General features: G+C 45.6%; 1 protein-coding gene across 4 annotated transcripts in view; it reads right to left on the bottom strand.

Annotated features, from left to right (window-relative positions):
• The window catches only part of DGKD (diacylglycerol kinase delta), a 78,245-nt gene extending 50,572 nt beyond the window's left edge, over positions 1-27,673 (bottom strand). For 3 of the 4 annotated variants that reach the window (XR_002122399.1, XM_019629155.1, XM_019629174.1), the window contains exons 1-2: positions 25,500-25,731; positions 23,726-23,806 (exon numbers count right to left, since the gene is read on the bottom strand). Coding sequence is in view for 3 of the 4 variants with exons in the window: in XM_019629155.1 (XP_019484700.1) it covers positions 23,726-23,806; positions 25,500-25,700 (282 nt within the window). In the remaining variant the exon portion in view is untranslated. Of the gene's footprint in view, positions 1-23,725; positions 23,807-25,499; positions 25,732-27,631 lie in introns of those variants that run through there. The other variant, XM_019629166.1, reaches the window with a different exon arrangement.
• Positions 27,674-27,999: the final 326 nt, after the last annotated feature.

Genomic DNA, 27,999 nt, shown 5'->3' with positions numbered 1-27,999 from the left:
TTCATCAGCAACCTCTGCAGCCCAAGGTGGGTCCTGTACTTTTCTGACCACTGAAGGTCAGTCTAATTAGGCAGTAGGACAGCCCCAGTAAGACATCCCCGAGCACAGTGGCCCGAGGTGAGAACGCCCACACTCCCATCTGCTGATGCCAGATGTCCACCCTGGGGACCAAGCCTTGGGCATGTCTTTACTGATGAGCTGGCCTCAATGCTGGACCTATGCAATGGTTAAGTAAGCCTCGGGGAAGCTACCAGGCAGATGTTACGCAGCCAGAAAATGGACAAAACACCAAGGGGGAAAACAAGGTTCCCGAGGAATTTATGAAAGGGTGCATCTACAGCGCAGTGCTGCGGAGGGAGGGAGGAAAACTGAAAGCTGACCCTGCCGGTGATAGGATTGAGGGACTTCTTTTCCTTCTGGTTTTCTGTATTTTCTCAATTTTCTACAGTAAAGAGTTTTAAAATATATCCAATCTTTTTTTCCCTACAAAATCAACATCTGGGACAAAACAACCACTAGCTGCCTGCACAACTAGCTTTTCCCCCTCTTCCTTCCAATCTGCCCCTGCTGTTCCAGACACCTCTCGCTTGGCCAAGCTACACAGCACACTCCCCACCATCCCTAGGACGGGGACACCACTGGGGGAGCTGGATGGGGACATGGAGAGTCAACAAGCCCCAGGACATCACTTCTCTCATGAAGTTTACACCTCTCCCTCCAACAAACAGAAATTGGTGCGTAAAATGTCTGTGTAGACGTAAGAAACAAAAAATCTGAAGAGCCTATATCCAATAAAAATTTATTTCATTATCAGAAAATTTTAAAGGTATTACAAAAACCTTCCCCCAAAAAAACTCCACATTCAGGCCATTTCACTGGTAAATTCTGGCAAAAATTTAAGAAAGAAATAACACCAAACTTTATCAGAATGCAGGGGGGGGGGGCACGGACGGACGGATGACCACAATTACCCTCCTGGTTTTGATACTAGTTTATATGTTTTATGAAGCCAGCTTAACCTAAATACCGAAGCCTGATAAAAACAAAAAGGAAAGAAAGAAAATCAAAGATCAATACTTTTCACGAATATAGATGTAAAAATCCTCAACAACAAAAAAAATAGCAAATTGAATCCAATAATAAATAAACGGGTAATACATCATGAGGAAATAGTGTTTGTCTCAGGAATGCAAGGTTGGTTTAACATTTGACAGTCAACCATATCATTTGTCCTTTTAATGAAACAAAGGAGAAAAACCACATGATCACTTGAAAATATGCAAACAAGTATTTGACAAAATTCAACACACATTTACAATAAAAATTCTTAGCAAACAAGAAAAGCCTCAAACTGATAAAAGAGTACCTACAAAAAGCTAAACTGAGAAGCTGAATTGTTTTCTGTTAAGACTGGAAGAAATGAAAGGATTCCTGCTCTCAGCACTTCTAGGCAACACTGTACGGCAGCCCTAGCTTTGCAAGGAGGCAAGAAAAAGAGCTCTGGGTCAGAGAGAAGTAAGGCTATCCCTACTTGCAGACGCTATTACTTTACATAGAAATTTCTGGGGACTCTAAGATACCACTACTAGAACTAATTAGTTATTTTCCAAGGTCACAAAATCCATTATATTCTCATACGTTTGCAGTAAAACCTGGCAAATTACTTTAAATTTCATTAATAGAAACAGAAAACAAACTACAAAGGAATGAATCTAACAACACTCACTAAAAATATCTACACTGAAAACTACAAAACTTTGCTGAGAGAAAATGTAAAAGACCCAAATATAATAAATACTGAGATATACCATGTTCATGGGAAAACTAAATGTTATTAAGATATCAATTCTGCACAAACTGATTTACACATTCGGTGCAATCTCAATCAAGATGCCAGGACTTTTTTGTAGAAACTGACAAGTTAATTTTGAAATTCACACAAAAACACCAAGGACTTAGAATAATCAAAACAAGTGTAAGAAAGAACACAGTTACCAGACCTGCCCTGTCTGACTGTGACACTTACTGCAAAGTTAGAGTAATCCAGAAAGTGGGGTATTAGGGTAAAGGTCGACATGTAAGAGAAAGTCTGGAAATAGACTCACAAACATATGGCCAAGTGACTTGTGACAACGGTGCTGAGGTAATTCATGGGGAAAGGAAAGTCTCTTCAACAAATGCTGTTGGACAAATAGAATATTCATATGTAAAAACAATGAATATCAACTCTTACCTCACGTTACACACACAAATTAACTGTACATTAATCATAATCCTAACTGTAAAACATAAAACCACAAAACTTCTAGAAGAAGCTAAAGTAGAAAAAAGTTTCTTGGATAGAATACAAGAAGCATGAAACCATGAAGAAAAAAAACTGATAAATTCAACTTCACCAAAAAGAAAGACCCTGTTCTTCTAAAGATGCTATTTAAAAAAAAAAAAAAAGCAGGCCACAATTTGGGGAAAACATTCATAGCACATATATCACACAAAGGATTTATATTCAGAATATGTAAATAATTCTAACAACGCAATAATAAAACAATTAATTCCATTAAAAAACGGACAAATAATTATATCACACATTTCACAAAAGTCAGACAAATGGCCAATAAGCACATGAAAAGACACTGACTTCATATGTCATCAGGGAAATGGAAATTGAAACCACAGTGAGATGCCACTACGTGTATATTACGACGTAAAATAAAAAAACTGACCACACCAAGTGCTGGGAAGGATGTGGAGCAACTGGAACTCACAGTGCTGGTGGAGATGCAAAGCTCCAAGCAGTTCAGAAAACAGTTAAGCAGTTTCTTAAAATGTTAAACACACACTTACTACTATGGCTACTCGGCATTTACCCCAGGGAATGAAAATACCCCACACAAAGCCTTGCATCTGAATGTTCATGGCAGCGCTCTCTGAAATAGCTCAAAACTAGAAACAGGTAAGGATGGATAAATTGTGGGAAAAAAACATATTATTGATACGCCTGACATGGAAAATTTCAAAATCATTATGCTGAGCCAAAGAAGCCAGACCAAAAAAAAAAAAAAAAGACACAGTACTATTATTCAATTTATACAGAATTCCAAAAAACATAAACTAATCTACAAAGACAGAAAATGGATCCATGTTTGCCTGGGATGGGTGTAGACAGAGGACAGATCACAAGGAAACTGTCAGGGGACTAAATATCTGTTATCCTGACTGTGGTGACAGTTCCAATGGGGGAGGGGGGGGTGTACATGCGCACTCATCAAGCTGTACACTTTAAACAGTGCCGTTCACTGTACAGCAATTATGCCTCAACTAAGTTATAAAAATATTATTTTAATGTTAACATATCTTAGTGCACTGGAATATTCTTTAAAGGACAGGGTGAACCTTTCTCTAAATGACTAGAGTGATCCTAGAATTTATCATCCAAGCCAGGAAGCTTCTGCATGTCTAAGTGGGTGTTAAAAATCATTAACAGGTGTTAAGTCATGTACAACAGGGTGCGTGAACTGGCGGGGCCCTGGACAAACCAGCACCGTGGCTCTGGGAACAACAAATACCCAATCTACTCCTTGGTGCGATTAGATTCTTCCTGCGTAAAGCAAACCATAAAGTTCATTCCTCAGAAGACAGAGCCAGAGCTGGCAGCAGACCCAAGCTTCAGCTATGCCTGGGCCCTTGTTTTCTAGATAAGGGAGTGGTCCTGGTTTTCAGGGGCAGGGAAGGACAGGTGCCAAGGCTCCTACCTCAAGGTCAGTATCCCTTCAGCCCTTCCAAGGACGGAGTGGAGACCACCCCCCGTTTCCCAAGTGTCTAATTACTCTGACCCACTCTCCTTAGACCTTTGCGGCTGATGAGGCTGCAGAGAAGATGGCGCCCCGACACTGACCAGCTTCCCTAACACACGGTCCAGCAGGGATGGAGGGGGCCTGGGAGTGGCCAGGGAGAGGGTCCAAGCAGGGGGCACTCCCTCACTGAGCGCCCCTACACTCGGCTGAGGTCTTGAGGTTTAGCTAAACATCCTGTACAGAACTGGTACAATAGCTCCTACAGTCCTCCCCGTCTGAAAAAAAGCAACGGGAGAGAGGGGTCACATGTTTCATTTCTGAGTTGACTTTCAAACCAGGTGCTTCAGCTGTGGAGGGGAAGGATTACTGAGCCGATAAACAGCACAGCCTCCCAACCACAGAGCGGGGGGAATTCTCTTAATTTGATAAGCTGTTTCAAGGAAATAAAAAGATCCCACCGCTGTACAAACTCTGAAATACCAGGTCGTTCTGGGAGAGGAGCATTTTCCTAACTTTCAAGGAAAAACCAGCCGGACAGGAGTTGGCTCAATCACATCCCTGGTGTATTTACCAAATACTGGGTAAAGAATGAGTAAAATTACTCATTTCCTAGATGCCCAAAGAAAAAATTCAGTCAAATCCATGCACCTTTCTCCACTGTTAGTTTTCTCAAAGAACTTAACAAAAGTATGCTAGTCAAACTACAGTCTCTCAACTGTCCATTTTTTGTTTGTTTTTTGTTTCCTCCATCATTTGTAAACAGACCATTAAAAGTGTAACAATTAACACCCATACACCACCCCACCACCCCGCCCAAGAGTACCTGAAAATGGCTTAGATTCACACATTTTCCTTCACGATGACACACAGGCCAGGCAAGTACAGCGTCCTCCCCCACCCCCACCTCTAATATACCTGACAGACACTCACCAGCCGGGCTGCCAGCAGAAGGCAGTGCCCGCTCTCCGCCTGCCTGCAACAACTACAGGACCGAGTCCCGAGTCCCAAGCGCTTACGTGGAGTCCCGGGCTCTTCGGACCATCTGTGCCACACCAGCAGGTGCTGCCTTCAGCAAGCCCCACACTTAGCAAACACACAGCCGCCCACTGGGCTCCATGCCTGCTTCTACCTGCTTCTTGAAACTGGGAACAGAGTGGATTAGAAAGCAGGGAATTCACTGGATTAACTTCCTTCTGTAGCTGTCCTTCCAGTCCTGTCCCACTGCCCACGGCGCATTTTAACAATCAGAGCATTTAATTCACTAGGCATCGACCACGTGCCAGGGCCTGCCCCACCACCCTGTGCAAGGTGGTACTGACCCCACTGTGCCGATGGGAGGACGAAGCCACAGGTGCTAAGAACAGTCCCCCAGCTGACAGCTGGCACAGCCAGGTCGTGAGGTCAGGCTCTCCCACAGCCCTGTGAATGAGCAGGAACCGGGTGGGCTCTCGTGGCAGGCAGCCCAGCCGGAAGGCGCGGCTGCCCTAGTGTGGGGCTTCCCATCTGGCAGGGCTTCTGGCGTAAGGCGGCTATGGGACAGCCCAGCCCACGGGTATGACTCCCCCATCCCAGATCCAGGCCGGCAATCACAGAAAGTGGGGCGAGTGTTCCATGCAAGGAAACTTGCCAATTATATATATAGCTTTTCCTCTCTCTCAGCCAAAGTGACGGGCGGAGGGGTTTTGCCCAGGAAATAGCTGCGCTCCAAACAAGCTGAGAAGGAAAAGTGATGCTCAAGTCTGGATAAAGGTCATGCTTCCTCACCAAAGGAGCAGCCCTGACCACCCCACAGGCTGACATCTGCTGGAAACAGCTGAGAAACTCAGGCCCACAGGTTCACTCTACACAGGCCTACTGAGGAACTTTGAATAAACACGAGTGCCAAGTAACAAGATCTCAAACAACCAGAAATATTACTTAAACCATTACACAGCTTCTTTTTTATTTAGTTATCAGGCTGTAACTAACAAAATTGTAATATAATTAAATAAAGGCATCTTATATTTTTAATCACATTTGGTTTTCCTTTCCATTTTATTTTTCCTGTGTTGAGTAGTTACTGCCTGATAATCTTAAGGATTCCATCTCTTTCTGGATACCTGCTCTGCAGCTCCAGATGCTATTTTTATTTTTAACACTGTCTAGAAAATTGACCTCATCTCAAATCCTTTGAATCCCTGTAAATGAGTGTTAGCAAGCTGAACCCTATTACTTTCCTACTAGTGGTGATGAGCAGCAGGAGAGATAAAAACTAGAAATCATTTAGAGGGGGGGGGTGCTTTTTGCCACCCCAATAGGAGATGAGATGGATTCGATAATACCCCCATTTCACAGATGAGAAACCCTGAGTCTCAGAACGATGAAGTATCTTGCCCCAGTCACCCAGCTGAAAAGAAAGACCACCTTTGTAAAATGCCTCATGAGACTTCTGGATATCATACAATATTTCAACAATATTGCCTGGGGAGAGGAAATAATAAATACAGACATTCAGGACTAGTCCGCTCTGTGTATGGCACGGTTCTTCTGACCCGGTCATTTGAGGGCAATCATGGGGACGACGCTAGGAGCCACGCCTGCTCAAGTCTCATCCCAGCAGCCACGTGACTACGCAGAAGGGCCACCTCATACTTTGGGGAAGCCAGGCAAGGCTTCAACACAGTGTTTTGCAGAAGCAGCCCTCAAAACATGTATATCCTAAACTTAATTTTCATTCCGTTTATACTAAAAACCCCTTTTATAATCCTCATTATTTGGCCAATCCAATTTTCTGAAATTCAGTAATAAACCCAGGGCCTGTCCTTCCCTCCATTTTGTTCTCATATGACACCAACACACCTTCACTCCTCGTTTTCTGCCCTCTGCCCGGGCTCCTCCCATTCCCTCTGACCACTCCCACACCCTCCCCCTCCCCCTCACTCTCATCCCTGGCCCTCCCTCGCCCCTCCACCCAGCGTGCCCTGACCCCGCTGCCCTCCAGCACACGCCACCCTGACAGCAGATGTGCCGTCCAACTTTCGGCTCATGTTTTTTCCTCCATCAGTCACTTACGCCAGGGTCCCCTGATATGTCCACTTTCTCATCACCAAGCCCCGCCGGGTCTCCTCCATTCCTCTATTACAGGTGACATGCTCCCCAGCGATTCTGAGGGTTTAGGGTAAATCACAGTTCCCACTGTGACCCATCTAAAACCACGTAAGCAGGAGTTGTGATACAGAACGACTCATGCCCCAAAGTGAAGTAAACCAGAACTGAACCCAATAAATGGAGCAGGAGGTTTTATGTTCTCGTTTCCCGGGCAGGTGACAGGTGAGAAAGGATGCACGGGCCCAGGTGCGCTCTGCCTGCACCCTCTCCTGGGCAGGGAGCTCGGCATGGGGGCTGCTCTGCAGGGGACCTCACTCATTTTCCCAAATGATCCTCCAGTGATGGAAGACGCACGGCTAGCAACAGCTTCAACAGTGAAAACATACAACATGCTAAGTCCCACGTAATTCAGGAATAAATAAAGCTTAACCGGTCATTTATGACATATCTATCCACACAATGAATTATCTGCAACGATACAAGTGATCACTACAGAGACTTGTCATGTGGAAACGTTTATGATGAAATAATAAAGCCAAAATATAAAATTATACATACACTGATATGTGTAACACATGTAAAATTTAATGTTTGCCTACAAAACAAGTCTGAAGAGAACATGAAAAAAGAAAACAGCTGCTCAGCTACTGTGGGATCTGTTCTTTTTCTATTTTAAATTTCCCCTAAAATCATTATTACAATTTAAACACTTCAGGAATAAATTAATAAGCTGTCCCCCGAGGGCTGCGGGACCTGGGGGAGGCGCTCTCTTCTGGCCTGTCACACAGACGAGGGCTCCTGGGTGCCAGTCTAAGCCCCGCTGGCCGTTTGCACACTGTTCTCTGCAAGAGACCCGCCCCTTCGTCCAGCTCACATGGCCCCTTCTCAGGAGCTTCCGCTCCCCGGCCGGCTGACATGCTTTCTCTCACACTGTTTTGCACCTCTTTCTATTAGACTTGTCACAGGCCACCATAATTATTTCTGTTCACGTCCAACAGGCTGTAAGAAGTCCCTGAGTGCAGAAAACATGTTACCCAGCTCTGTCCATCCTCAGACACCCAACAGAGGGTTTGCCACAACCCAGGATTGTTGAAAGAAGGAAAAACAAGTCTTTCTGAAACATGCATTTTTTCCCAATTGGTTTCTGCTTGATTTCAGCAACGAAGTTACCAGCCCTCCTGGTTGTCAGAGTCTTCCTATATTCTCCTGGAGTGAAGAAGTTGTCAAGCTGTCAAACCCACTGGAAACACACAGAGAGAAGGGGGCCTGCTCCTCCCACAGCGGCTCCCCAGAATCCAGAAACATGCGGCCAGCCTGGGGAAGCTCTTCCGCCCTGCTCTCTCCAGTATGCCAGGCATCTGGAAGTGGGGAAGGCAACCGTAAGGGGCCGGCCCATAGATCAGCCGCAATAATGAATGTGTGTTCCGTGGGGCTTCGCAGAGAGACGATTCAACATCCTCTCTGAACAGGAAGCAGCAGGGAAACCTGCTCCCGAGCTCCCGCTGACCCATAGGCACGTGTGTCTGACACTGGGGACAGCAAGTGTGGAAGAGTGGCCCTGGCTCTGAGTAAAGATGTAGGGGTGAGGGCCGGCCGAGTGGCGCAGTGGTTAAGAGCTGGCTTGGGACGCCAGAGGGTCCTGGTTCGGATCCCACATATGAGGGCCAGTGACACTGCCCTCTACAGCTAAGATGCTGAACAACAGCTCAACCTGGAGCTGGGCTGCCATGAGTCGCCGGCGACGGCGTAGGCTGCAGCCCCTGCTGCAGTGGGTTGCCACGGGCTACTGTGTGTAGCCAGCAGCCAGCGTGAGCGGCCAAGAGCCGCAATGAGTGGCCGTCCTGAAGCTGGTGACTGATCTGCCTCACCCGGGAAGAGAGCAATGATGGTGCCAACTTGGGCCAGTGAAGCAACATCCTCCACAACTAGACTGAAGAACAAAAGGACAGCAACTTGTCTGTTCCCCTTCCCCCAATTCCCCAGTGCTGTTCCCATCCCCCCAGTTCCCCAATAAAAATCTTTTAAAAAAAAAGATGTAGGGGTGTGACCAAGTACATAAGGGACTAAGGGGCCTATCACATGAGTGTCCCAAATATGGCTGCACCTCAAAATCATGGAAAGCTTTGAAAAATCACCCATTTGTAGTAGAGCAGCGTCAGAATCTCTGGGGATGGTGCCAGGAAACTTTTTTAAAGTTCCAGAGGGTGCGAGAGCACAGCCAAGCTTGGGAAGCACTGCTGGAAGAGGCGGAAGGCCACGGCGTGAACAGGGCGATCATACAGAAGAGAGTTTTCACCCTACCTCTAAGGAGTGAATAAGGTCTATGGAGAGAACTTAAGGAGAGGGCTCCGGACTGAAGGGCCCCACAAGGGCCAGGGTGACCTGTGCACAGATCCTGCTGGAGCAGGTCCGCGTGGGTGGGTCCTTAGGGCCTAGGAGCACCAGGTCCCCTGGACTGTGGTAGGTAAGAAATTAGGAGGCACTCGGTGACTTACGGTGTTGTTACAAATGGGCAGACTGTGACTGTTTAATGGCTTTATATTTCAGGTATGTTCCAGTAAACCTCATCTTTCCTTTTCCAAGTCCAATGCAACTGCAGTTGCTGCCCTGACCCAAAGGGTAACAGTGAACTAGACTGTGCCAGGTCTGGTAAAATCGGGAACAATCATAGTGATTTTGTTTAATGAGAAGTTATTATCCAGCAAAAAGAAAATGTATGCAACAGTTCATTTAAGAAATATAAGTGAACCAAACTAAAATAATTTCCCATTAAGTACCAAATGACACAGTAAGTTAAATTCGGTTCATTGCTTTCAATGCGCTCGCTGGATAAACAATGAGTGCCCATGATCTGCTACTAGTTTCAAACACGTGTCTACATTGTATTAACTCACTGAGTCTTCACAACCCCAAAAGTGGGTACTTAAATTATCATCCCCATTTCTCAGGCAAGGAAACTGAGGCTCAGGGTCCTTAAGTGCCTTGCCCAAGGCCACCCACCTAGTGAGCGGCTGTGCTGCGAGTCACCCGAGTCACCGGGCTCCCCAGCCCCTGCCTCTGGCACTGCTGCTCTGCAAGGCCGTGTGGTGGGTCCTCACAGAGGAACAAAGGACTGTGACCAGGCGCAGCGGTCCAGGCTCTGACGCCTGCACATTTAGAGACAGGGCCCCGATTCCTCAGGGAAACCCCAAATGTAGAAATGCCACACAGCACAGAAGTACCCCCACAATGAAGTGAAAGGTAACTGAACGTGTCACAGCAGGAGTCCATAGACACACATCCTTTCCTGGATGCTTTTCCCCTAGTGGGGCCTGCTCTATGGCTGCTCGGCTGACTCTGACAGAGTGGGGGCCCCAGAGCCCCACCGACGGAGTGTCCAGTCCCCAATTTGGGGAACTGGATGTGTGCCTCAGCCAGAGCAGAGCCACTGCTCATCCCAGGGCCAACGTGCCACCCAACGCCAGCACTACAATCCAAGGAGTCCCAGGGGGAGGGCTCAGACAAGGCCTCTGCGCCAGAGAGCCGTGAATGGTGATGGTGTGACAGCAGGTGCCCAGGGTCATCTTGGACTGGGGTGAGGGCTCCAGGGAGTGACACTTCCACCAAGAGCCACCGTCCTCTGCCAGGCAACGTGCGCGTTAATGTCTCGCAATCCCCACGTGCTCCGGGCTCCTTGCCCTGAGGGACACAGGCCAGGGTGCCCCAGCCTGCACCTGCCTGTCCTCAGCCCTCCACCTGCTTCCTGCTGTCATTCAGGAGCACCTGTGCCCACCTCATCTTCACTACATTGAATTCAGGCTGATTCTCGCTCCCTCAAAAGGACAGAGCCTCTGACAACAGCGGCTACCATGAGGTCAGTCTCTGAGGTGAAGTTGCTAAAACTGGAGGGGCCAGCGAAAGGCTCCAGGTAAAGGGCGAGAGCACGGGGCCGCGTGCATGTGGCCGCTCCTGCGTGATGTGACCAGCTGCCTGGGCAGAGCTGCTTTCTAGGAACGCTCCCCTGTTGCTCGGCACCGGGCTTCTGCAGCGCTGTTATGAGCTCCCGCGTCAGGCAAAGCTCAGAGCAGCACAGTGAACAGGAGGCCCCGGGGCCTCCAGCCCCGCCTCTCCTCCATCGCACTTCCACGTCTCTCACCTGGCCGCAGCGAAGGCACCTGTCCACTCTCCTCACGTGCACTCTGGCCACCTCTTCCTGTAGATCCAGTCTCCGGCAATGGCCAGACTCATAACAAAAACCCACTGTTATCACTCACGGCTTTAAAAATCTTAATGGCTTCCCAATACATTTGGCAAAATGTCCAAACTCCCCACGGCCTGGAAAGGACTTCCTCTCCAACCTCGGCCCACGCCATCCCCCTCCCACGCTCTGCTCGCTTCCACCCCGGATACTGGGCACTGCTGGCCATGCTCCTCAGCCATGGGAAGGCCCTCCTGGCCCCGCCCACCACTGCCACCCCGAGCTCCCTCCTCCACGGCCTCCATGGCAGACAGGCTGCACGAGGGAAGGTTCGGTCCACTGACAGTGTTCTGCTGAGTGCCGTCAATGAGACAAACGGGCCCAAATCATCCTGAACCAGTGGGGACCAAGTCACTCTTCAACACAGCTACGAGCACCTACTGGGTTCTGACCCCTGGGGAAAGCAGTGAACAAAACAGACCAAATCCTTGCTCCCTTGCGGCATATATGACAGCATTACAGTAAACAAAGCCGAACGGACTCAGAGTGACTGACTGTCAGGGAGGGGTGGCAGGATGGGGGCAGTGAGAATACACCTGTGCTAGGGCCCACTGCCTTTGTTTTTGCTGCATTTTGAAACCTCAAATAACACTAAAGGAGGTGATAGCATTTCATCACATCTTTATTAAAATAGGACATAGGTTAAAAATGATGAAAACACTGACTTGGAGGAGTAAGTAAATAAAAGTGCTGAACCCTACCGGCCCTACCACTCCCTGCAGGCTGCTACAGGCAGATTATAAAAGAAGCCAGCACAAGACTTGAAGACAGCAGCTGAAATCACTAAGAAAGCTCAACGGTGAACAGACTTGGAGGAAAAAATCCAAAGTCAATGCAAATGTTCAGAAACCCAAGGGAAATGGAGGTGCTCAAAGGAAAATTCTGCGTTCATATTTACCTGGCAGGGGAGATACCATGATCACGAAAATCCTGCATTCACTGAGGCAGTGAAGTAACCACATTACACAGAAAACATTTTCAAAATATTTTCTCCATCAAACGAGCATAAGCCAGGATAAAGACAAAGTAAAAAAAAAAAAAAGAAAACTAAGCCAAAATGGGGGGAAAAAACAATCACGAGTAAATGCAATAAGAAACAAGATTAAAACTTTAACAAACAGGGCTGGCCAGGTGGCTCAGCTGGTTAGAGCGTAAGCTCTGAGCAACAGGACTGCCAGTTCGATTCCCACATGGGCCAGTGAGCTGCACCCAAGCTGAGCTGCCGCTGAGCTGCCAACGGGCAGTCGGATGGCTCAGCTGGTGAGAGCATGTGCTCCTAACAAGGCTGCCAATTCGACGCCTATATGGGATGGTGGACTATGCCTCCCCCCCACCCCCCCGGCACTATTGGGTTGTCAGAAAAGTCATGACATATTTTTTCTGTTTTTCGTTGCAGGAATGAGTCATGACTTTTCCGACAACTCAACAGACTGAAAGCAGCAACTGGACTTAGAGCTGAGCTGCGCCCTCCACAACTAAGAGTGAAGGACAACAACTTGAATTAGAGCTGATGGGTCCTGGAAAACTACAATGTTCCCTTCCCCAATTCCCCAACACTGTTCCCTTCCCCAATTCCCCAATAAAATCTTTAAAAAAAAAAAAAAGTAAATTGTTAAAAAAAACAAAAACTTTAACAAATAGAATAAGAGAAAACCAACGAATTAAAATAATGCAGAGGAACATGACAGACACAGAAGATAAAACACCCTATGCCCACAATCCCATAGGCCCTGGCCCTGCCATTCTCCAGAACGCGTTTAACTCGTCTGCTGCTCCAAAGCAGAACCCTGACACCTTCCCTACCTCACCTCGGGCTGAGCTGAGGGCACCACGTGTCCCTGCCCAACCTGAGCCCCCCTGCTCCAAACCAGACGCCGCTGTCTCCTGTCACTTCCTGCACACCCTCCCCTTCCTCCTCTAGTTACTCTCCGACGACAGCCGGAGTAAAAGGTTCCATCACTGCGAATCTGGAAATTCAACGAGAGGATCTAGTCAACGGCATTACAAGTTGAAGGGCTAAGTCCCAAGCCCTTTCCTCCCGCGGTCTCCTGTGGTCTCTCCCTCCGCCTCAGCCGGCTACGTGGCCCTCCTTTCACGTCTCCTCACAGCCGTACCATGTCCCCGATCGCAAGGTCTTTGCACGGGCTGGTCCCACCTGCCGCATCCCAAAGTACCTAAAGACACAGGACACACACACACTCACAGACGCACTCGTACACGTTCCCTTCGGTTGATTTACCGCTAAACACGCTTCACGTCTCACTTACAGCATCACTTCCTCAGGGGCAGTCTTCCTATCCCTCCCCAAGAGCAGCGTGTGTGTATGGGGGGGGGGGCGGCTTCCTTATTATATGATATGCCCACGCACGCAGCCTGCCTTCCAGACCCTCTCAGCATGTAATTCTGCCTTTCCATGTGCCCCCTTGAGCCCCCACCAGAACACAAGCTTAATGAAGCTGAGCCTCTCTCCACTGAAACTTCGGTGCTGAGCATGGTGCTGGCCTCGTGGGCCCTCAATAGCTGCATTCTCAATCAGTGAATGAACAAACAAGCAAAGTACCCAAAGAACAAGACCAAGCACATGAATCACAATTATAGAGAAAAGAGAGAAAAAGAAACAACTTTTTCAGAGATGGAAAACACAAACCAAAGCCGAAGACACAGGTTCACTATGCACCAAACTAGTAAGCGAAAACCAGTGTCACCCATGAGAAAAAGAGAATCCTACAGGATTTCAAGCAGAAATGTACATATACGAAGAAAGCCTCTGTGTCACACATCGCTGCTGGTATGGCAGTTCCTGTCAAACAAAACCATTACGGTGTGTCCTCATCCACCGTATTCACCGGATCCGGCACCAGGCGACTTCTGGCTCTTCCCCAAAGTCAAAACGATTCAGGACACCGAGGCAGCCACGACAGTGCAACTGAAGACACTCACGAAAAAGGACTTCCAGAACTGCTTCAGAAAGTGGCAAGAACGATGGGTAAGTGTGTTCGAAGTGAGGGCAAGTATTTTGAGCGGGATTAATGCAATGTGTCTTTTACTGTAATAAAATTTTTTTATTTAAACATTCACTATATTGTTTGATCACACCTCATATCTTCAAAGATGGTAACAACATCAGCTTCAGAGGCCTCCCTGCAACACCAACATGGCAAACAGTTAAGTGGTTGGAGCTTACTAAGGACAAGTGCCATCTTTTGACTGACCTGTGGAAAGCAGAACATTTTACATAATTTTTCTTCCCTGCTCTTCAGTCCTTTCTCATTTGCATGAGTTTGATGCGAACAACTGAATAACCAGTGAGAAGGTCTGAGCAGCACGTTCTACGTGGCAAACACTCTGGCACAAGGCTTGGTCACAAAAGGGACATTGCTATCTGGGCTGGCTATAAGCCAAGGTAGCACAAGAAAATTTGTGAACTGTAAATGGGTAAAAAATAAAGGGGGGGGTTCAATTCAAATCATTAACAAATATAAATGTAAAAGGTGCGTATAGCACCCACAAAAATGTAAGACAGAAGGGAGGTACCACCAAGGAAGAGTTAAATCAAGAAAATGCAATGTCGGCAGCCACCAAACACAGGAGTCAGATATGCAAAAATCTTAGACGAGCAGAAAGTATCTAAAGGTCACTATGACAAGCAAAGTGTTCCAGAATGATATAAAACAAATTCTACTAACACACTGCTTAGAAGGACTAAATCTAAAATAACAAGGAAAAACCAAAGATAAAAGTGAGGGTGGAAAGGAAAGTAAGCATTTCAATTAAATTCTGAACAAAGGACAGAAAGTGTGGCAACGGTAATATCAGGCAAAGACCTTTCAATGTAAAAAAAGTTACTTTATTAATAAATTATTACTCAATGAGGATACTAACATTTACGTGCTTAAGAGCTTCAAAAATGGAGGTGAAAACTGATAGAAACCTGAGAATAAAATGACAAATATAATTGTCCTGAAAGAGATTAAGTCCTCATTATCAGTCTATGTAAGATCAAGTAGATAAAAAATACAATTATAAGAAAACCTGAGCACAAATTTCATAAGGCATGATAGACAAAGACCAAACTTCATTCCCGATGGTAAATACATTATCTTTCAAGTAAATGGTATCTAACATTTCTCACATTTTATAATGAGTGATCTTTTTTTTATTTTTTTAAAGATTTTATTAGGGAATTGGGGAAGGGGAACAGTGTTGGGAAACTGGAGAAGGGGAACAGCCAAGTTGTTGTCCTTCAGTCTTAGTTGTGGAGGTCGCAGCTAGCTCAGCTCCAAGTCCAGTCGCCATCTGACCACCTGTCGGCAGCTCCCGGCTGCTCAGCTCAAGGTGCCATGTTCAGTCTTAGTTGCGGGTTAGCATAGCCCACCATCCCATGTGGGAGTCCAACTGGAGTCCAACTGGAAACCTTGTTGTTAGGAGCACATGCTCTCACCAGTTGAGCCATCCTGCCACCTGTTGGCAGCTCAGCTCAGGTGCAGCTCACTAGCCTATGTGACCCTGCTGCTCAGAACTCGCACTCTTAACCAACTGAGCCACTCAGCGGCCCCTTTTGATGAGTGATTTTAATGTCAGATATTTATAAGTATTACAGAGTGACAAGATACAGGAAAAATTAAACTAGTGACAACTGCTGAGTCATAAGTGGAAGCCAAGGAGGCCCAGCAGAGCTTTTGGCAATACCACAGGACCGGTGGGAAAAAACACTGGAATTCAGAGCCCAACAGAGAATGAGTACCTCCAACTTCCAGCTTAGCATCCAGATTCAGTATCCCATAGAAGCAAAGGAGATAAAAACAGACCAGCCAATCAGAAAAAGGAAACCCAGGTTCCAATCAGCTCTATCACAGACTGGATTTAACATGATCCCTGCTATCTTGCCTACCTACCAGAAGCAAAAGTAAATCCTCCCTGAGGGAAGCCATCATCATCAGGATCCTAAAATTACCTTGATGACTTTCCCCACCACGTCTGTAACCAAAATTAACAGCCATACCAGGAGGAAAGACTACAGGAACAAAAGCCAAAGGAAAAACCAGACAATAGAAAAAGACCCATAGAAGAACCAGGTATACGAGTTTTCAGACACAGACTTTAAAATAAATATGTTTAATGTGGGGACTTCGGCAAGGAATTAGAAACTTTTAAAAAATCAAATAAAGGGCCGGCCAAGTGGCGCGCTGGTTAAGAGCTGGCTTGGGACGCCAGAGGGCCCCGGTTCGGATCCCACATATGAGGGCCAGTGATACTGCCCTCTACAGCTAAGATGCTGAACAACAGCTCAACCTGGAGCTGGGCTGCCGTGAGTCGCTGGCGATGGTGTAGGCTGCAGCCCCTGCTGCAGTGGGTTGCCATGGGCTACCATGTGTAGCCAGCAGCCAGCGTGAGGCCAGCAGCCGCTGTGAGCGGCCGTGCAGAAGCCAGCGACTGATCTGCTGTGCCCAGGAAGAGCGTAATGATGGTGCCAACATGGGCCAGTGAAGCGACGTCCTCCACAACTAGACTGAAGAACAAAAGGACAGCAACTTGTCTGTTCCCCTTCCCTTCCCCCAATTCCCCAGCGCTGTTCCCATCCCCCAACTCCCCAATAAAAAAAATCTTAAAAAAAAAAAAATCAAATAAAAATTCTACAGCTGAAGATAAAAAATGGACATTTAAAACTCAACAGAAGGATTAAACAACAGACAAGACCTGAAGAACATCAGAATAAAAATAAAAATAAAACATCCAGAGTAAACAGAATAGAACATATTGATTAAAGAGTACAACAAACATATGGAAGACAGTGAAAAGATCTAATCTACAAATCCCAGAATAAAGGAAAAAATTAATGCTTGAAGAGATAATAACCAAGGCTTTTCCAAAACTGATGACAGAAAGAATGTGCATAAACCTACAGACTTCAGAAGTGCTAGCAACACTAGGAAAGGTAAACAACAAAACATGCCTGGAAAAATTGAAATAAAACAGCTCAATGCCAAAGAAAAAGGAATCTTAAAAGTAGTGGGGAGTGGGAGTGTATTACCATCCAAAGAGCAACAAATAAGACTGCCAAATTACTTTTAATAAAGATAATGGAAGTTACAACATAATGAAGTGACATTTTTAGATTAATGGAAAAAAAATTGCCAAGCTAGAATTGTATAACAAGCAAAAATAGCCTTCAAAAAGGTGAAACAAAGATATTTTCGGGCCAGCCAAGTGGCTCTCTTGATTAAAAGTTGACTTAAGAGCGTGAGCTCTGAGCAACAGGGCTGCCATTTCAATTCCCACATGGGCCAGTGACGCTGCATCCAAGTGAGCTGTCACTGAGCTGCCAACAGGTAGCACAATGGCTCAGCTAGTGTAACAACAAGATTGCCTGTTGGATGGTGGGCTACGCCCATCCACAACTAAGACTGAACTCGGCACCTTGAGCTGAGCTACTACCCGGATGGCTCAGTGGATAGAGCATGCGCTCTTAACAATAAGGCTGCCGGATTCGACTCCTACATGGGATGGTGGCTATGCCCACCCACAACTCAGACTGAACACAGCACCTTGAGCTTAGAGGCCACAATCTGCCAACGGGAAGCCAGATGGTGACTGGCGCCCCCCACAACTAAGATTGAAGAACAACAACTTGGCTGTTCCCCTCCCCCAATTCCCAAATTTAAAAAAAAAAAATTAACAGACTGAAGACAAAAAACAGGTAAGTCAATAATCATAATAGATTTTAATACATTTCACTCAATCACTAACAGGGCAAGCAGAAAAACAAATCAGTATTGAGAAAAATGACTAAACCTTTGTCCTAATCAACTGCATACAAGAACGACCTAATCCAAGTTCTGCTCAGATGCACAGGGAACATTTATAAAAACCAACAGGTCATAAAGAAAGTCTCAACAATTCCAAAGGTCTGAAATCACACAGAGTGTGTTCTCTGGTCACAGGAGAATTAAGCTAGAAATCAGTAACAATACAACCAGAAAATTCCCCAAGTGCCATGAAATTAGGAAATACACAGATTAGAAACAGACACAGAAGACTATAGATTATGAGTCCATTTACATCAAATACCTAGAACAGTCAGCACTCTATAGGATTAGAAGTCTGGGCAGTGGTTACCGGTGGGGCGGGGAGGTAGTAACTGGGGGAGTTCATGAGGGGAGCTTCCGGGGACCTGGATATGTTCCATCACTTGGCCTGGGTGATGGTTACAACTCGAGATCTGGGCTTACATTTATGCACTTTTAGGTATGGAAGTCATATTTCAATTTAAAAATTTATTTAAAATATGTAAGGTTTCAGTGAAACAGAAATGCTGCTTTAACAAACGCCTTTGAAAGGTTAAGGTAGTAAAATATACCTTCAGCACAAATCTATAAATTTTGTGATCATAAGGCTAAAAACAATTTTAAAACACGTTAGATAATGAGAAGAAAATATAAAGGAAAAATGAGAAGCATTTTTACCTGGTAACTTCAGCCCACTGTTAGTGTAAGAAATCTAGTTTAAAAAGACAAAGCATTAGAACTATTACAACCCATGAGGGCAAAGAGAGTGTGGAAGAGAGAGAGGGGGGGGAGGGGGAGAGAGAGAGAGAGAGAGAGAGAGAGGGAGAGGGAGAGGGAGGGAGAGGGAGGGAGGAAGGGAGGGAAAAAGAGAGAGAGAGAGAGAGAGAGAGAGAGAGAGAGAGAGAAAGAGAGAGAGATTTTGAACCCTACAAATACAGTGCTGACTATCTGAAAGCACATGAAAAAAATCAATTCATAGAGAGAGAAATACAAACAAAAATGGACGGTGAGACATGTTCAACCTCACTTTGCTAACTGAATTACCATGAAAACAAATTACCATTTTTAAACTATCAAAGTGGCAAAGATACTCTAAACTGTTAACACGTGGTGTTTATAAAAGGATAGAAAACAGCACTTCCATGAAGTTTTATTGATATAAGTTCTAAGGGCAGTTTGGCAATAACATACCAAGTCTTTCAGTTTTCATAATCCTCAAAAACATGCACTTTCACGTTATGGCAGACGCTGGGACATGACGTTGGCAGGTCCCTTTTTCTTCCTGCTGCTGTGTGGCTGGCCTTGCATGGGGCAGCCCTACTGGAAGGCGAGCATGCGGGGGACACAGTCTGCTCCTGACGTCTGAACACGCCCTCTGCCACCACTCTGCCTGTCATACATCTACCTAAAGGCGATCTCTGTGTCCTTAGCTTCAGCCTAGCTTCCCCTTGTCCTTAAAGAACAGAAGACAAGCAGACCCCTCCAGTCACATGAGCCTTGTTTGTGCCATTTCTTCCATCAGGCCTGTCTAAAAATCTCTCCTCTCCCCCAAATACCTCCACCCATCTCCCTAGGGAGTCCCTCAGGTCCTTACTTCTTTAGGGCACAGTTAGGGATAAAAATGGAGTCTTCTCTCATGTGGAGCGAACTGACTCATGCTTCTCCAGCTACAAAAGGTTCCCATCTGTTGGCTGATTCGTTGTAATAGCAGCTTTCACTGGCTGGTTATCTGCGTCAGGCATGCAATTGTAGTATAAGTTGTCGAGTTAGAAAATCACTACTGGAAGAGCTGGAAAACCAAGAGATATCCCAGGAAGTGAAGCAGCTTCTGGGAAAATCCATTCATTCATTCTGCACTCACTCCCTGAGCAAGTGCGCTGCCTTCCAAGAGGGCAAGCACACGGGTCCCTGCAGTCCCCGCATGGGTCCCTGCAGTTCGCACGTGGGTCCCGGCAGTTCCTGTATGGAAGTGGCGGGTTCAGAGTCCAGACAGTAAATACCTCAGGGGGTTAGAAATGGGACAGATCCTTCAGTGTGAATTTTAAGCAAAGAAAATGTCTGCAGCACCTGCAGCCCCAGTGGCTGGAACTCACTCTCTGTGGAAGTGTGACTGGGGGAGCTGGGCATATTCCATACACCACCACAGATTCCACGTGGGATGAACTTCCTTAGCTGGGAATACTTCTGGGGAGCCTCAATATTAATCTTTCTCTTGTCCTTTCAGCACCTCCTCAGATGAAAAGGCAGTTTTAAAGCATGAACAAAATAGGAAATACATGTGTAAGGACCAGCGCCTCTGCTCTGAGGGCCGGGGGGTATCCACGACTACCCAACAGGAATGGCGTTCCAGGGGCCTCTCCCAACACGGCACCCGCGCCACATCCGGAAGTCAAGTAACAGGCGCGCTAAGCACATTCTCCCAGAAACAACACACCGGGGAGCCAGAAAAATGTGCACACATGACTTGTATTCATCTTTTGTTATCGGTGTATATTGAGTATTATTACACTTTCTTAAAATGTGTACCCATTTTTTTTGCACCCTCTGTATAAATCAGGGTCAGTCTTGGAGCAGGCTGACAAAGCTCCACTGCAACTTGTATAGTGCCAAAACCATAGGGCCATACTATTTTTTCATGCTATCTTTATTGAGATACAAGTCATCCCTTTAAAGTATACAATTCAATGGTTTTTTTAGAACATTTTGTCACCTCCAGAAAACATCCTGTACTCGTTAGCAGGCACTCCGTCCCCCTCAGCCCCTCGCAACCACTCATCTACTCCCTGTCTCTCTCTACAGATTTGCCTATTGTGGCAGCTTCATATAAGTGAATCATAAAATATGCGGCCTTTTGTGTCTGGCTTCTTTCACTCAGCATAATGTTTTCAAGGCTCATCTAAATTCTAACACGTATCAGTACCTCATTTATTTTTCAAAAGCCTTTTAAAAGTTTGTATTTTCTATGTCAAATGGAACTCCATTTCCAAGGATTTATACTAGGGAAATAATCAGAAATGCACCAAAGGATCTCTGTACACGTGTACACTGTAATATTATCTATGATGGGGGAAAAATGGAATGTTCAATATAGAAACTGAATAAATAAACTTACACATTTATATGATGGAATACTATGCAATATTAATGAACAAGATGTTGAAGGATATTGTAAGAGAAAAAGGTCACTGTTAAGTGAGGAAAGGTTAAAAATTATATTTTATAAAATATACTTGGCGGGAATGACATAAACCAAAATATATTACTAGGTATATTTGGGTATTAAGGGTGTGGCTAGTTTTAACTTTCCGATGTATATACTTCAAATTTTTCTTCAATAACAAATGATCAAAAAAAATAATTTGTCTTTAATAACATTTTTCTACTGGGAGAAAAATCAACTATTAGCATATGAACAGAAAGGCACTCAGAATTAAATTCAGAGTCTCTCCTGTCTTTATTATATACATAATTATATATGAAAATAAGAATAAGCCAATCAGTAAGTTGTGAAAGCAGTAAAAAAACAATAAATAGAAAGCAGAAATTGAATTAGGTGAAACCAAATAAATGGAACTGATCAATAATCCAAAAACTGGTTCTCTTAAAAAAATGGTAGAGTTTATCTGACAAGAAAAATAAAGGTAAACAAATTAGAAATGCAAAAGGTGATCTAACTAGAGACACAGATGTTTAAAGTGCAAATAATACATGCTATTAAATTTTAAGGTGTAGAATAAGTGAGAAAGTAAATTACAAAAATGCACTCAAGAAGTTAAAAAGCTCAAGTGATCAAAAAGCAAAAATAAACCTTTTAGATTTATTCATAGCCTTACCTCCCTGAAAAGTCTTTGACAGGTAATTTAAAGTAAATGCTCTCCAACTTTCAAGAAACAATCAATTCTAAAGGTATATAAAATGTTCTAAAACACAAGAAATCATGGTAAGTTACTAAATGAATTCCATGGGGCCAGCTTAACTGTGAAATCAAAATACAACGAAGGCTGGGGATGACCAAGTGGCACGTTGGTTAGGAGTTGGCTTGGGATGCCAGCTCTGAGCAACAGGACTCCGGTTCGGATCCCACATGGGCCAGTGACACTGCGCCCTCTACAGCTAAGATGATGAACAACAGCTCGACCTGGAGCTGGGCTGCTGTGAGTCATCAGCAACGGCGTAGGCTGCAGCCCCTGCTGCAGTGGGCTGCCGTAAGCTACCATGAGTGGCTGGTAGCCAGCGTGAGCAGCCAGCAGCCTGTGTGAGCTGCCGTGTACTGCCGTGAGCGGCCGTCCAATGGCCGGCGACCAATCTGCCTCAGCCGGGAAGAGTGCAATGATCATAATACCAACATGGGCCAGTGAAGTGACGTCCTCCACAACTAGACTGAAGAACAAAAGGACAGCAACTTGTCTGTTCCCCTTTCCTGATTCCCCAAGGCTGTTCCCTCCCCCAATTCTCCAATAAAATCTTAAAAAAAAACAAGGAAGGCTTCCTCCTACCTCAAAGAAAAGCTCACACGTGGATGAGGAAAATTCTAAATCCAAAATTGGGTTGTAAAATTCAACATTACCAAGAAAAATTTATTATTAGGAAATGTACAAATACCTAAAACCAAACTGACCATCTAAATGAATGCTCAAAACACTCCAGTGAAATTCAATACCTATTCCTATTAAAAACTCTAAAACAAATAAAAAAACAATAATTCCGATGGTGTAGGATCTGTCTCCCAGCCACTAAGTAAACAATAACACTCGGAGAAAAAGTAAAAATATTCCTAATATCATTTGATAATATCAAATGATAAGCCATGAAGCAAACCAAGAGCAGTTAGTTACATCAAAACGAAATAAGTAGAAATTTAAATAGAGAAAGGAAAATCCCATTTGTATCAGCAACATCAATAATCAATCCACTAAATAAAAAAAAAGCAAAACGTGAAAGTATCTGAAACTAACTCAAAATGTCAGATCCTAAACATGAAGAAAATTACCCATATTGACTGTTATAAAAGAACTGAAAAAATTAGGGAGCATACTTTATTTCTAGATGAGATAGCTTAATAAGAAAAAATATTTTTAAATACTCCATTCCTGATATTAGAGTCATACCTTATAGAGGTAGGTTTTAAAGTCAGCCCCTGAAGCCAAAATTATAAAGTCATACAAAAAATACTATATAGCCATTAAAAAATATGATGAACATTCAGATCAATCGACATGGAAAAGTGATCACCATAAATTGTCAAGAGGAAAAAAAAGTATAAACACAAAAGGGTTGCTATCATCTCATGGTATTGTGTTATGAAGACAGATATTTAGAAATAAATACCTAGAATGTGCAGTTGGCTATCTCTGGATAGTGAGGTCACATGATTTTACGCAATTAGAACTTTTGCAGAAATCACAACATAACTTTTATAAATGGGGGAGCAGTTTAAAAATAAAAATGAAATACGTACACTAAAATATCAACATTCTATGCTTTCAGGTAGCTAAATTATGGATGTTTATTTCAACACACATTTCTGTATTTTCCGAATTTCCTACAATAATTATAAAAACAATACTCTGTGCAAAACTATTAGAGAAATGTAAACCACAACATGTTAAAAATATTCATTTAAACCCTCTTTGCTCTTTTCTGCTTACATGTGCCAAATTCTCAGTTATTCTCCAACCACAGTACTATTTTCAGCATTAAATTCAAAATTTACCATCAGAGAGAAGAGGATGAAAATGTCTGACCTGCTCACATGCTTGTTCAAATCATAAAGAAAAACCAGGTGTGATGAAGAATCGAGAAAGGTGTGCATCCAGTCTTACCGTAAAACTGTTGTTGACGTTTTTGGTGCTGGATTCAGCCACGCTGGCATCTGTCAGGTCCACTTCATCAAATATGATTGACTGGAGAGACACAGGGGCTGCAGTCAGCGCGAGCTAAGGCCCCCCCGAGGCAGGCGCATCCAAGCCCCAGCCCAGGGCTGCCCACCACTCTCCTGGACCCAAGTCAAGCACCCACAGATGCCCCAGCGTCCCAAAACTGGAGGCTTGCTGACTCCTGGCCCTAACAGCACAGGGCCACAGGTATGGCTCCATGACTTTTATTAATCCAAGGACTTCATCAATGATTGTGTGAGTGGAGAAAATAATAATAATAATAATAATAATAACAACAACAACAATACCGCAGTTTCTGTATGTATTTTTCATAATACCAGCATTTCACTTTAAATGTGAAATATATCCTCAGACGGGGTCCACCTCTCCTTCTAGCACATTTGGGGGAAAGGTCTCCACTAAAATAAATGATTCTAGGGGCAAAGAGATGGACCCAAATAGAAGAAATATGGCCGTGAAAGAAAACAAGGGAGCAAAGCGGAAGGAATCTAGTCCTGGAGAGAGACAGTCAGGCTCCAGAGGAAGGACTGGGAATTAGGCCTGGGAACAGCCCTCCACACACTTTCCTCTCCTCTGTCCCCCAAGCTCCCCCATCCCAGTCCCCACCTCCTGTTTACCTTATTGGCCCCTCTAAGAGGACTCAATCGGGAACCCCTGGAGAAGAACACTAATAACTTAGAAACGAGACTCAGCCTTTTAAGTAACCTCCCCCCAACCCCCACCCCCACAGAACGAAAATAACTATAAGGGTTTTTTCGTAATAAGGGATGTTTAGAAACGTTTCTGGAAAAGTTGCTCTGTTCAATTTCAAATTTTAATGCACTAGCTCTCTAGGGAATCCATCTGAAAATGCAAATGACTCAGATTCCAGATTTTTTTAATATCAAAGTATCAGTAGTGACAGCAACACGGATACAAAAATACTGGTGTTCAGAATACCAAAAACCAGCTTTGCAAATACACTAGTGTTTAAAATGTGCAACACCACATTCTTTGAAACATGGCAGTAATTTAGTGACTTTCACTGGGTCCTCTGCTTTCACTAGCATCTGCCGGGGTGGCTGTAGCTTTCAGTCTTATGTGCGAGATGGTACAATGATTGTAGCTTTCAGTCTTATGTGTGAGATGGCACAATGATTGTAGCTTTCAGTATTACGTGCGAGATGGCCCAGTGATTGTAGCTTTCAGTCTTACGTACGAGATGGCACACAGGAAAGCATGACCACGGCAAGAAAGCCCAGAGGTAAAGAACTGCTGTTCTCACACCAAGAAGCCCAGTACAGTTTCATGGGTGTATACTTAAATCCAAACTCATCAAATTGTATACATTAAATATCTACATCTTTTTATGTGCCAATTAGACCTAAATAAAGTATTTTTTAAAAGACATTTTAAGTCCATAATAAGAGATTTATAAGCCTGACGCCAATCTTTCTGAAAGATATCCAGCTGTCATATGGTTATTTCCAAGACATTTTCTACTTCCCCATTGGTGCCATATGACTTAAACAAAACGAAGATAAAAATCAGGGTTTGTAAGAAATAAAACATGCCTTGAGACATATAAAACCTGGCCCCCAGAGCAGGATGGAACTTGCTGGAAAGAGCCCTGAGCGTGGGGGGTTGGCACAGCTGAGGACCAAACCTCCCCATGTGGTCCCCAATGTCCTTCTCCCTGAGGGTCCCGCATGCTCCCTACCTTTGCAGTCTTTGCATAGTACAGCGTTCGCCCTCGAAGCTTGAAGTATCTCCTCTTGGATCTTTGGAACGAATTGTTCTGTTTGGTCAGCATCCCCTCTTTGATGATGGTCTGAAAGCACAGAAACGAACTCATGAGCGTGTGTTTCCACGGCACCCGTGCGCCCATCCACCCGAGCCGCACACTGAGGGCCTGGTGCATTCACGTCTGTAGCGGGCTGGCAGCCTAACAGAAATATTTCTCACACTCTCCCCAGACCTTGACCTATGGACAGGCCGAGCCCGCTGCCGGGGGAGGGCTAACACAATTCTCTGTGGGGCGATGGCATGCCTGAGCAGTGGGAGTGTCAGAGGCCCAAGGTGTGCCCTGGATGTAACCAGGGAGAGTAGCAGAAGGGGAAACGAAGGCTGGAAGGACACAGCAGGCAGCCCGGGCCAGTGCATTCTCCAGCTTCAGCATTTGGTATTTTCCAGCTATTCTTGGCCCCGTCTCCGTGTTCTCTGGCCTCCTGCCATTTCTCAGGATTCTGTTGCCAAAACTGTCTACGTAGGTTGCTGAGGGGTTCGGCGCAACTCCAGGCCTGTACCCCACTCAGCCCTCACCCCTATTCACAGGCCGGGCACGTGCGTCTGCCCACACTGTGGGAGAGAAATGCCACGGCCAAGGTCACCAACACTCATCGCATCCTGTAAATCTGATCAGTCCACCAGGAAACAGGGGATCTCCTAAAAGAATCAAGGGGTGGACAGCCGGGCCCTCACCTCGGCTCAATGAACGCCAAGAAAGGGGCATGGCTTCTCCTGCAGCTGTGTCCCTCACATTGTGTCCCACGTGCCGGACACCTAATGAGCCGAGGGAGCCCCACAGGCCACTGACAGAGTTAAGTGCCCCAGAAACCACTTGATCATTAGACACTTGGACCCACACGAAGCCACACAGTCAAAACTAGAAAACAAAATGCATGAAACGAGAGCCTGGCTCTCAACGCCTGCACGGCATGTTTCATCCCACCTCACAGAAATGTCCATTCGCCACAGTCTCATCGCGGGATGGAGCCAGAAGGTGCCAAACTTCTGTTCGAGGACAAGAATACTGGTTCAGAGAAGCTTTCGTTTAGTCACCTAATCCCGTACAGCTTTGCACTTTAAGTAACTTTTTGTACGCAGCACTTGGGCATCTGTGGCCACTTAAGATGACATGAGATGGAACCAGATACAGAAACCTGCCGCCATCCAGACGCACCAGAAGGTAAGAGCACAGCACGGTGCTGTCTGGTCCCCCAGCCGGCCAAATCCTATCTGAGGAGGAGGCAGGACCTGGCGTGCAGCAGGACCCCCTGGAGAAGAACACTGAAGAAACCCCCCATAGCACACTACCCACACCTGGCCGTGCAGCAGTCCAGGGGGTCCTGGAGACGCAGGCAGCATGCTCCTCTCTTGTCCCCACCATAGGATGTCCCCTCTGTGAGCTTCCTGGGCAGGGTGGGCTGCACATGCCAGCTCACAACCATGGGCCATGTGTGATGGAGTCTGTGCCATGGGGCCGGCCTAGCAGTACCAACAGCAACACTCTCCAACTCCAGAGAGCATCAACCCAGAAGAAAACCGACTGAGGAGCCCACCTACTCATTCTGTAGTGGATACCTGCACCTTTACTCCTGAGGAGGCCACCCACCCACTCTCCCAGGTAATTAACGAGCACCCGGGAAAGAGAGGAACACAACACCACCCAGGGATCAAGGGAAGAGACACACCAACTACAGTCAGAGCCCGAAGCCTCCATCCTTCACTGAAACAAGACGAGCTTTTCAGAAGTACGGGGCCATGTGCGCAACCTGAACGCGGCTGCTCCCAGGTGGAGAGAAGGCTCCAGCCTCCAATTCCAGCCACTCCAGAGAGCAACCCGTCTGCAGTGGGAAAACTCCCAGGCTGTCTCCTGACGCTCTCTGCAGAGCCACATACACATAGTGACGCTCATTTCAACGTGCTCTTCAAAGACACGGGTCAGCTAGTCTGTCACAGCCGAGCAGGGCCACAGACCCCGCACCCCACACCAGGAAGGCCTTTCCCCTTGACCGCACGGGACCCGCTCACCAGCGCAGGCACCTCTCCTGGCCCACCAGTCTTCCTTACCTCTGCTGGGGAAGTAATCGCTTCCATCTCTTTCCTAAATGCAAACAAAAAGGACAACACAACCAACAAACACAGACCCAGAAAAGTTATAAGTTATCTTTAAAGAATAAAGACTAGAGTATTTTTTCTTGCGCTTCCCGCTACACATCTTGCAACAGATAAAAGAAAAGCAAAATTAAAACATAATCCACTACACACTCACACACACACATACACACACAGACAGACACACATCTTTCAGAAAGCGGATGAGAGCTGATCGCAGGCTACCCAAGGAGAGCTGCTGTTCTATTTATAGAACAAGAGAGCTCAGAAAAAGACTCTGGTGGGTTTCAGCGGAAAAGGCTGGGGAAGAGATAAAAACCAGT

Source organism: Hipposideros armiger, unplaced genomic scaffold (assembly GCF_001890085.2).
Source record: "Hipposideros armiger isolate ML-2016 unplaced genomic scaffold, ASM189008v1 scaffold_17, whole genome shotgun sequence".
Lineage (NCBI taxonomy): Eukaryota > Metazoa > Chordata > Mammalia > Chiroptera > Hipposideridae > Hipposideros > Hipposideros armiger.
Note: the sequence above shows the minus strand (reverse complement) of the source record. Positions and strands in the feature narration are given on the sequence as shown.